Source organism: Symphalangus syndactylus, chromosome 7 (assembly GCF_028878055.3).
Source record: "Symphalangus syndactylus isolate Jambi chromosome 7, NHGRI_mSymSyn1-v2.1_pri, whole genome shotgun sequence".
NCBI lineage: Eukaryota > Metazoa > Chordata > Mammalia > Primates > Hylobatidae > Symphalangus > Symphalangus syndactylus.
In genome coordinates, this window is record NC_072429.2 from 43,784,458 (window position 1) to 43,796,577 (window position 12,120).

A 12,120-nucleotide genomic window follows, 5' to 3' on the forward strand; every position below is an offset into this window, starting at 1 on the left:
ATGGTTTACTGAGTCCTTGCCACACCAGGCACTAAGTTAAATACTTTGTATGAATTATCCCGTTAATGTTAACACACATTTTTCATCATTGAAATTATATTCTTTATTCTGTTTGTATCATATACATTTCATCTAACATTATACAGTATTTCCTCATTCATTAAAAAAACTTCAGACATGATTCTTTTTTTTTTTTTTGAGACGGAGTCTCACTCTGTCTCCCAGGCTGGGGTGCAGTGGCGCAATCTCGGCTCACTGCAAGCTCCGCCTCCCGGGTTCACGCCATTCTCCTGCCTCAGCCTCTCCAAGTAGCTGGGACTACAGGCGCCCGCCACCACGCCCGGCTAATTTTTTTTTTTGTATTTTTAGTAGAGACGGGGTTTCACTGTGGTCTCGATCTCCTGACCTCGTGATCCGTCCGCCTTGGCCTCCCAAAGTGCTGGGATTACAAGCGTGAGCCACCGCACCCGGCCCAGACATGACTCTTAATAGCTGCATAACACCCCCACTATATATTGAAAAATCAAAATGTATGGATCCATTCATTACCATCTCTTATTCTTTGAAGTTGGTCTCCTCCCTCCTGAGTTTTCAGTCTCTTCCTAACAGTCTCTGATGTGTCTAGGGCCACCTTTCACCCATGAGTGGCCCTAGACACATCAGTCTTTCTCATGGTCCTCTCTCCTTTTCTGTGTGCATTTAAAAACAGAACTCAAAAGCTGATATGTAGGAAACAAAGTCATAAGAATTATAAGAATTTCAGCCCAAACAGCTGCTCTCCATGGGTTGGCGGGTCCTCAGGCTCCAATGATGCCAGCCAGCTGGTTAAATCAGTCTCACTCCTAAACACAGCTGTCTGAAAACAGCAGTATCATATCTTCCCTAGAGGACCGAAAATTTTCAACAAGATAAACTGAATCACTACACGTAGCTGAGTTCAACTGGGGCAAGGGAATAAGAAGAGAAGGAAACAAAGTAAAAGCAAGAAAAAACTCCTAACTTCCTGAGCAGCTGAAACCCCAAAAAACAAGTTTACCAGTGCTACAAACATCTCCAGTCTCTTACTGAGCCTCTATAATAGAAAGAAAAGCTCAAGGACTGCAATCTCTAAGAAGCTTTCTCCCTACTGTTTATTTGGCCATCCCCAGGTGACAACCTCACTGTGTACCATTATCCTTGACATTTAAAAATGGCTACTATGTATGAGTTTTGCACCTGCCAGGCACTGTGCTAGGCAGACGCATCCCGTGATGCATCTCTAAGCTGGAGGCCAACAGCATAGCAAGTTGGATGACTATCTTACAACGCCACACAGCTAAGCAGGAGAGTGACCAGGAGTGAAGTCCCAGGGCTGCAGCAGCCATTCATTCGGCTAATCTCCAGGCAATCTTCACTACAAAATCTGGTGTCCCAAACATACAAGGATGACTTTCAACCTAACAGTGTCTTCTAGTACCTTTCTGCCTCTGGCCTCAGTTACAGCACCTTCAGCAATCCCTTGCTAAGAGCATTTGAAAATGAATTCAGAGTTAGCAATAGGCCTGGTTCTCATTATTTTCCCCGCTCATCCTGCTTTGCCTCCGGCCTCCAAATTTTGTCTCTTTTTTTTCTAATGAGTTACTGAAAATGAGATCCTTACCCAATTACAATGGGAGCAAAAATAACATGGACTTCAATTTCAACTGTCAACAAAAATGTGAGCTTTTACTATTTCCTGAGAACTGTAGTAAATGCTGGAGAAACAAAAAAGAGTAACTGGTGAGAAAGGACCATGGCTTTAGACAGATGCGTGAAAAATTGCTTCCAAGACAACATTTATATACAGCAGAGCAGGAGGAGACATGGTAACAAACGAGGGAGAAGTTCACTCTGCTCATCAGCTGTTTCTTCTAAAATAATTAAGTTATTCAAGCACAAGAGAATCAGCTCTGCAAGGAGATTTTTGCCATGGGCAAGAGCCATAGTCCCAAGGGTCAGTTCCCTGGGTCTCATTGTGAGCCAGGCCCAGGCTCCTGAAGACCGCTGATAGGGCTATGCTCAGGATCAAATGAGATAATGTGCAAGGAAGCACACTGCAAAATGTCCAGTGCCAGACATGTGATTATCATAATTACTATTACACGTTCTTCCAAGTTACAGGGTGCCTTTGCAAATTAGATCAAGTCAGAGCAGACGACACAAACTTTCATTAATGACCCTGGAAAATCATTCCCCAAGTGACTGTTGTTTATTTAACTCTGACACTTGAACACATGCAAATTGTCTAAAGCCTGCTGACTGTCTGGCCACGGGTTTGCCTCTATGCTAAAGGCTCGAGTTGGGATTCTAATGAGAATCTGAATTATTCACAACTTTGTTGGCTATTCCAATCCTATTTCATTTTGGAAGGGATGATTTCAAGAGAATCAAGTGAAGTTTTCTTCAGTCTGTAGAGAAGAATCACTGTGCAAACAACCCTGCTGAATGACAGAAGCAGGAGCTCATATAACCTATGAGCCATGGATTTATGGAGCTCTACCATGTGGCTGGAACAATCTACTCATTTCACAGAGACTTTCCAAATTAACACAAAAGGGGGAGATTTATTTTCTGCCCCAAGTGCCCTGTTAATACTGTCCAAACTCACAAAGTAATTCCGACTTAGGAATGTCTTAGAGATAAAAGGAAGGAAGACTGTAAGCCTTCTGGAAGCTATTGGGGAATAAAATTGTAAAACAAAAATATAACTCTGGGTAACTCTTCTAAGTATCCCCAATTTCAAGCTTCCTGTAAGTGGAATTAGCAGATCCATAAATACCAAGCTACTGTTTCACCTTAAGCTGCAGGTCACAGTGGTCAGGGGTGGTTTGGCCTCTGCAGTCAGACAGACCTGGGCTGATCCTGGTTCTGCTTCTCATTCAGTGGGCAGCAACACCTACAGCTACACGGACCTCACCATCACTGACGCTGACATCACTGCCCTATCATCACATCAAATAAAGGAAAGGAACTTAAGATCATCACACCGGTACAAATCAAACAGGCTTTGGAGCTAGACAGAGTAGGGTTCAAATCCTGACTTTGCTACCTACTAGCTATGTAATCTCAGTCAAGATAATTAACCCTTCTGAGTCTGTTTCCCTTGTGCGAGCAGGGATCTAATACCTGCCTCGCAAAGCTACTGAAAAGACAATGCACATAAAATGCTCAGTGCAGTATGTGGCAAAGAGTAGGCATGAGATGGTGGTGGTATAAATGACAATAAAAACAAACAGAATTTGAGCACTTATCATGCTAAGTTATTTACATGGATTATCTACATGGATTATTTTACTCACAATAACCATGTAAGGGAGGTACTATTATTCTTGCCCTCTTGAGATGAGAAAACTGAGACTCCTTGAGATTCACTGATTTGTCCAAGGTCACAGAGATAAGGAGTGTAGCTGGACTGGGACCTAGATGGCTTGACTGCCTGGGTCTTAAGCACTTGTGGTCTTTACAGCTACTATTAATTTGAGAGACAGAGGACAAAACGGGAAGACATAAGTTTTGGAGTCTGGCGGATCTGATTTTAGTCACTTACTAGCTCGGTGACCTTGGGCAAATTATATAACTCCCTGACCTTCAGAGACCTTATCTGTAAAAAGTCCCAGGACTGTGGTGAGGACTGATGCGCCTAATACAGTTTGACATTCAGTGTTCAAAAGATACTACTGTAGTCAATAAAAAAGGAGACACACAAGAAGGGAAATAACTGGAGATTCAACAATGGATTATTTGCAGTCAGGACATGAGGATTTAATTTATAAGTGTAAATATAATTACTGCTCTTTGCAAAACATTGATCTTAACTGCTTACAGCAATGACAGAATTTCCTGTTCTTATTCCCTTGCACTGTCTAAAAAATTTAAATTTCACTGATTCCCCCTCTGGCCCATCTTGACATTGCAGAGCATTGACACTTGTGGAATTTGTTTTTATCCATGTCACATACACATTTTCAGACCTTCTTCAATCCCATCTGTCACATGTGCCTGCAATTTAAAAGGATTAGGAGTCTCCCTGTAATGTGTGTGGTGTACTCTTTATTATGTGCTGTGATTTTTATGGGAGGGAAATTAGGTCATGATGAAGAGCTCCTAGTCTATAACTGCAAAGTAGCTCTGAGACAATAAATCAACAGCGAGGCCTGGGGATTACAAAGCAAAACAGAAAGGTTTATACGAGAAATGAGACTGAGCATTTTCTCAAGACACAAATGCACCAGGGACCCTAGTAACGTGGGATTGGTTTGTTTGACACATTAGGAACGTAGACCTACAACTGTTGAGCACAGCTTGCTCCTTCTCATGACAGACAATGGGACTGAGGACTGCGTGGTGCTCTCGCAGAAGCCATAAACCCAGCACCTTCACAGTGGAAGCCAGGCAAGTCTTAGCAGGGTTTATGGATTGTAACTGTTAAGAAGCCAAATTCAGAGGCTGTAACTGCAGAGGTTTTTTAAGGACAGTTGAAAGTCCTATGTCCTGTTGATATCAGCATTTTGGCAGAGGGATCAACAATTTAGAAAGTAGTTTGGGTAGTTGTATTAGAAATCTCTCAAAAGAAACCAATTACATTTAGTAACTGAGGGTATATATAGACAGCTTGGGTAATCCATGGAGAGCTGTGATTTTCCATATCTCCAGAAAGATTCTATTTCCTGTTCTCCGTACTGACAAAGATGGATAGATTAAAATGCAACAACAATCTCCACCTTTATTTGAGTAATATTAAAGGAGCTTCACAATTCAAACAATTATTGGTTTATCTGGGATTTATTGGGGGAAATATATGTGTTCAAATGCACAACCTACCTTATCACATTAATGAAGAGTATCTTACACAGCATTTGCCACTAAAAAAAGAAAATAGCCCTGTGGCAGAAGCATTCTAGCTCAACACCCAAGTAAATCTAGCTTGCTTCTGAACCCTAACAAGGAGAGGAACAAAAAGAGTACAAGCAAGAACTATTGGAAGGAAAGTCAACAAAAAATTTAAAAATAAAAATTGAAGAACAAATTACAAAAGCGGTGACCACAGGACAAGATTAGCTTCCTGAGCAGGCAAGAGTACCAACGACTATCTCAACGTAGTGAAGCATCCAGGCATACCTTTTTATTAATTTTGCATATCAACAACTGTTTGAAATATCAAAGAAATAAAATGCGACTTCTAAACACCTGTCAGTTGCCAAACCAACTATATTTTATTAACTAATGCACATTTTGTGCACAAAGTCCAGAACTAGTGCAATGGATTTCAGTGTCACCAATATTTTGGTAAAAGCAGATCAAGGCAGACTGGTGGCCCAAATCAACTCAAATTGAGCTAACTACATTGTAAGCCATTAGCACGTTATTGGGAATGTGAGGTCGCTTAGGATTTAGTGCTTAGTGCAGGTGTTAAGTGGCGTCATCCATGATTGCTAGCTCCTCTCCTTGACATCTGAGGTTAAAAGTTAACACATTAAAAAGGGGCACTGATCTTTGGGGATTTCTGAGAATTAACAGCTCAAGGATCAACACTCCCACCTCTTCCAAAGCTAACTGATGGACTGGGGAAGGAATTATTATAACTTATTTTGTCAAACATTAATAGGCATCAAAAGAGGCAATGCTGGCAAAAGCCTGTGGTACATAACACATGAAGACACATATATCCTGCTCCATGTACAGAAACCGTTTCGAGTGCCACAGCCACAAGAAACAGCATGGATTGTTACAGAACAAGTACAATCCTACTATTATGTGTTGGAGTTTAACAGCAAGGGGACACACACACACACACACACACACAAAGTAGCCTGAAATTTCATGTTGAACCAAAACTATGAAAAGCAAGCAGTTTGTTTTCTTGATATGGTTGTCCTTCTTAAACATCTAAAATTGTCATAGTCATTAGCAAGTAGGCCTTTAAAACACTAAGTAAAGGGAAAACCCTGTTAAGAAGTATAATTTCTGGGCTTTGAGATCTTGCACCATGACAGCATTCAATATTTTGTTTGAAAATCTTAGCTGGAAGCATAAAAATATTGGTTGCTTTAACCATAACCTTAAGTTTTTGTCTACTTTATGTTTCAAGACTCAGTGTGATAAGTTGTGAGTTTGGGGAAAAGATTCTGTTCATACGGAAATGGTAATTTTGCATAACTGACTGCTACCTTAACATAGCGTGGGAAGAGCCAAAATCTTTGCCATCTGAGCTTTCAACTCTGAAACTTGACTGTAGGTAAAAAGAGCTACACCATCAAATCTACTCTTTAGTTCTCATATAATTCAAGGAGAGTCCAGGGTATGGAGTCATTAATAGGAAATGATGCTATGAGCTAGTATTTCCCCTTAGGAAGTCTGGCAGAAAGAAACAAATTAAGAATCTCTCTCTAACCTCCAAGCAAAGCCTGTAGGTCAAAGGTGACACTATTTGAGCTGCAAGTTTAGAACGGTATGGTTAACTCTATTGTGTTGTTATTTATTTAACGTGTGATTTTGATGTCAGCAATCAAAGTACCATTTGGTTCAGCTTCCAAGGATGTCTTTCTAAAGTGCTGACATAATCATTTTAGCCTCCACTTGGAAACTTCTGAGAGCTCCCAGTTTTCAGGAGTCAGTTCAAAACCTTTTCCGATAGTTTTCAGGGCCCTTAGCAAATGGACTGAATCCAACTCTCTGGCATTGTCACCCACTACTTGCTAACAAATAACCCACAGTCTTTCACAACCATGTCACTTTAATACAAACAACTTGATTAATGTTGCTCCTCTGAGTGGCTGTCCCTCCTATCTCTATTCTTTCTCCGCCTAGAAAACTTCTATTGATCTGTCAGAGCCCAGTGCCAGTAGAATTAAATTATTTATCCTCAGTGATGCCATAACACTTTATTCATCTTACTGGAGGTCATTTAGCACACTGTATTACAGTTCGTTCTATCTTGATAAAATGGGAGTGCCTTGAAAAATGAAGGACCTATTTTACTTATCTTTGGCTAATGGTAAATATTCAATAAAATGTTTACTGCACTGAACAGAGATTAACTAGAGTAGATTTTAATAGCTTGGGTTCTGAGAGTAGTACTAAGTTCAACCCCTGTTCCTCTCCTAATCAGCCGCTTCTTCAAGTGTCTGCACTTCAAGCTTATAATTTGTAAAAACAGAGCTAAACATATTAACCTTATAGGGTTGCTGTGAAAATTGAATGATGGATATAAAGCTGCTTAGCACAATATCTTGTAAACAATAAGCTGTAAGTAAAAGTTAGCTATTACTATCATCATTATTATTTCTGGACTGTATTCATTTAAAGGATTCATTAATTTTAATTGAGTAAGCAATCAGTATGTATTACCAACATGGAAAAAGAAAAATTTCCGTGAGCCCCCAAACATAATATTATATCTCCTAGCTGTTTTCCTCTCTGTCTCCTCCTAATCTAGGATATTTATTTCCCAGAACTGTGCCAAACACTGCTTCCCTCCCAGGTCCGTGAGATAGGTGGAGGACAGAAGTTCTGGACCACTGTGACAGGGTAAGCAGGTCGTTAGTGCCCACTATCTGACCAAACACAAATTGTGTGTGAAACACATCACTATGGCTCCCACGAGGAAGATATAGATGGATTCTCTGGGTTTGGGGGAGAGGGTGTTTCTAGACTTGCAGTTACTATCTTGAGGGTGTGTGGATGTGAGTGACAAAATAAAGGAGATCATGTTCACTATTAACCCTCAGCTGAATGTCTAATGTTAACCCTTGGAAAACAAGAGAAAGACAGGTAGGCAAAGAGAGAAAAGAATGTATGCCTTAGCTAGTTAGGACACAGAGGTCTCTTACCTTCTATTGAAAAAGAGGTGTTTTACCAGGTTAAAGAAACTGAATTACCCACTTCTCTTTCCTTTTTCTTTAATGCCAATCTTAAAAATGTTTCTCCAATTTTAGATATTTATGAGTTGGTTCTCCATACCAAGGCTCACAAAGGGCATTTAAGGGCTGAAATTGTCACTGCCACCAGATGCCTGAGGCCCCTGGTTGAATAAAAAATGGCAATGCAGACAGGAGGCGGAAAAGCACTCTCCATAAAAACACTGGGTTGCTACCCATGCTCAGCACATGGGATCAGCCACTGATAAGAAAGCAGAGTCATTCCTAAAGGGAACTAAATGCAAACTTGCTGGGTACCATAGATCCCCTGCAGAGATAACGGTCAACAATCCTCCCACGCCTGTGTGCACACACTGCTCCTCCCACCCAGAGGTGGCATCTAGCTCCCCCCGCCTTGAATCTGGCTGGATTGTGACTTGCTTTGGCCAACAGAATGTGACAGGAATGATACTTTGTTCCAGGCCTAAGCCTTAATAGCCCTTGCTGCTTCTGTTTGCCCTCTTGGAACTTGGGGCTGGACTCCTGAATGATGGGACAGCACCTGGAAAGAGGGGGGTCTTGTGGCAGAGGATCAAGGCATTCTGGTCAACACCTAGTACCAAAGTCCCAGCTGTGTGGAGTGAGGCCACCTTGGACCCTCCAGTCCCAGTCAAACCACCCCAGCTGATACCACAAGGGGCACACATGAGCCCTTCTCAAATTTCTGATTCGCAGAATTGAGAGTAATAAAATAATTGCTATTTTAAGTCACTAGGTTTGGAGATGATTTGCTATATAGCAATAGAAAATTAAAACATCTCGTGGCTCTCTCTGTCTCTCCGTCAATAGAGTGGCTCCAATGGCTAGATGCCTAGGTTTCCACACCTTCTTTTCAGTGCTATGTTTCATTTATTCCTAGAGCCCTCCTAATGATTATTCCGAAGCACAAGCTAAATACCTTACATAAAATGTTAACAACATGAGAGAATACTGTGCTAGTCGCTATGGGGGATATATACTTCAGCCCTGTAGTAGGGCTTGTTTCAAGCAAACTTGTTTCACATGAAAAGGTGCTGCTGGAAAGCATTTCTTCAAGTGGGGTTTCAGGATTTTGTCTAACTTTTGACACTAAGACTAGAGACAGCAGAATAGTCACCCCTAGACATTGTGTGTTTGTATGTGTGTGTGTGTGTTTCTATTATAGAAAATTAAAGCCAAGTCTAAGGAAATGGTTGGTAAATATTAACTAAGACCTTAAATACTATGAACTTTTATGTTCTAAAACATTTTATTTATTTATTTTAGATGCAGGATCTCACTGTCACCCAGGTTGGAGTGCAGTGGTGCAATCATAGCTCACTGTAACCTTGAACTCCTGGGCTTAAGTGATCCTCCCACCTCAGCCTCCCATAGCTAGGGCTATAGGCATGTGCCACCACATCCAGCTGATTTTTCATTTTTATTCTTTGTAGAGATGGGGGTCTTGCTGTTTTGCCCAGGCTGGTCTCAAACTCTTGGCCTCAAATGATCCTCCCACCTTAGCCCCACAAAACACTGGGATTACGGGTGTGAACCACCGTGCCTGGCCAACATTGTGGATTTTAAAGAGTAAGTCTCTGAAAACAACCTTCTGAGGACACAAAATTGCCTGGATTTGATGGCTAAAGTTAAGTTCTATTGGCAGGGAGTTTATACAAAGTGTTATCTCTAGAAAGCCAGAGGGCAGAGCACAGCCACGGATGCTTAGAATTGCTGTGAGGTGAACACCGCAGACTTCCAAAAAAGACTGAGGGAGCATCTCCTTGCTTCATACCAGGCTGGTCCTGAAGCTACACTGAAAAAGGAGTCAAGATGGCTTATTCCAGTTGCTTTCACAAAGACAACAAACCCCATGAATATGAAGGACGACCTTCCCAGAGTAATGTACATGTACTGTTCAGAGGTGGAGGGGGCTACATAAGGGAATGAACACTGGTGGACAGGATCACTGGGAGCCATGTTGGAGGCTGGCTGCCACATTCACCCAAAACCAATGTACTAGTGCCCACTGAGGAACAAAACACAACGTCCCTGCTTTCCTGAAGCACACATGCTTGGAGAGGTCAGAAAGCCAATGGATCTAATCAGTAAGTAAATTTTATTACATGCTCTATAATTTGTGAAGTCCTATGTGTTAAATAAAATTGACAGGAGGCCATTGGTTTGGACTGAGCTCCTGCCCTAGGCTCAAGAGACCAAATAAAAATGCAGTCACTTCTGCACCATCAGGCCAAAAATAAGTTGTTTGTCTGACCTTCCAATAAATGAGGGGAGAGATAACCGGCAAATCCCCAAACAGGCCAGTTTTAGTCAGCACAGAAGGAAGTCCCCTCTGCTTTAACTTTTACAAGGAAAGTTAAACAATTAATCTGCTTTTTGTTCTCTTCTTTAGCCCTTTTCTGTCTATAAAGCCAACCTCCTCTGCTCAGCTCACTGGAACATTCACTCTATTTTATAGAATGAGGTGTTGCCCAATTCTAGAATCGCAAATAAAAGTCAATTAACATCTTTAAACTAAACTTGTTGTGATTTTGTCTTTTGATATGAAAACAGACTAAGTGGAATAAAAGGAAAAGAGAATGCAGGAAGTTGGGATTGTAATTTTAAACAGAGAGATCTAGGTAGGCTTCACTTAGTACACTTGAAGGAAGTGAGAAATATGCCATGTGGTTTTATGGAAGAACAGTGTTCCAGCCACTGGGAACAGCAACTGCGAAGGCCTGGAAGTAGGAATGTGCCTGTGGTGTCCAAGAAACAGCAAGGCAGAAACAAGATGGCTATAGGAGAGATGCAGGAGACGAGACCAGGTAGTAACAGTAAGAGGACAGAGACTATGTGGGCGAATGTATGAAATGGGAAGCCACTGGATAATTCTTAGCAGACAACTGATACTATCTGACTTAACATTTAAAAAAATCTCATTCTGGTGGCTGATACCAGAATTGACAGGCCAAGGGTAGAAGAAAGAAACAAATTAGGAGGCTCTTGTAAAAAGTCAGACAAGAGGTAGTGGTGGCTTACAACATTATCAATGTAGGTGGTGAGGCATGGTCAGATCCTGGATTTATTGTGCATGATTAATTTGCCATTCTAGGCAAAGTTTTTATTTAAGAGGAACAGCATTTTTTATTAGATTCCAGATTTGTTGCTGCCAAATGGTGCTTTAGGGAACCCTGCACAAGTTCTGAGAAGCTTCATATGGATTTGCTCGTAAGAGCAATGAAGTGGGTCAGAGGACTGAAGCTTTATGTCTCCTCCCCAGTTTTATAAGGGCAGCTCTGCGTTAACATTCTTCAAATTGGGGGATGAGGAAAACCTTCGAAAGAAAGACTAGGAACCCCAATTCCCCAAAAGAAAAGACAGACCATAAAGACACACGCACACAAACTGTATAAAAAATACAACACCATTTATAAAATTGAAAGACAAACTATAGGTAAAAATATTTGCAACACAAATGAAGAAAGTTGAATATCTCTAAAATTTAAAAAACTCATAAATTCATAAGAAAACAGTCAAGTAAGAAATGGGCAAAGGGTGTTTCCAAAATGAGGTTCATAAGAGTACTTCCTTCATTGAATTGTTGTGAGGATAAAATAACAATATATATATAAAGTATTTAACACAGTTCCTGGCACATAATGCTCAATCAATTTTACCCACCACTGCCGCCACCATAACCACCGCTGTTGTCATCGTAACTACCAAGGTTGACACCTTTACCACCACCCTTATGTTATCATCACCACCATCACCACCACCACCAGCAACTTCATCATCATGACAGTGTAAGAGCGATTAGCAATGCAAATCTGAGCCAACTCTGAAGGTCAATTCCAATGCAGCTTTCCCCCAGGTACATTCTTCACTGCAAGTGATCAATTACATATTACCTTTTCATGGTTTTCTATTAGGATCTCAATGACAATGTTCTGAAATTTGATGTCCATGATGGCTGCTACTGTTTCTTCCTGAGGCCTCAGCAGAGTGGGTCCAAACACCACGCCAAGGTTTGCCACCGTCATCAAATTCTGCTTGTGGTTGTTGGCAACACTGGGAGGAAGGAAAAGAAAAGGTACCAATGGGAGAAATTGTGTACACAGAGATACCAACCACCCTGTATCCTTCCTATCTTCCTATCTACAGACTCCTCATCTGTAGGAGCCAGAACTTGGAACATTGTCAGATGCCACAGAAGTCAGAAAAT

The 12,120-nt window shown here is 41.2% G+C and overlaps 1 protein-coding gene across 16 annotated transcripts in view; it reads right to left on the reverse strand.

Moving 5' to 3' along the window:
* ARHGAP26 (Rho GTPase activating protein 26) overlaps window positions 1–12,120 on the reverse strand; it is a 473,272-nt gene that overhangs the window by 95,772 nt on the left and 365,380 nt on the right. For all 16 annotated transcript variants that reach the window (XR_010121689.1, XM_055285812.2, XM_055285818.2 and 13 more), the window contains one exon: window positions 11,807–11,966. Coding sequence is in view for 15 of the 16 variants with exons in the window: in XM_055285812.2 (XP_055141787.1) it covers window positions 11,807–11,966 (160 nt within the window). In the remaining variant the exon portion in view is untranslated. The remainder of the gene's footprint in view (window positions 1–11,806; window positions 11,967–12,120) is intronic.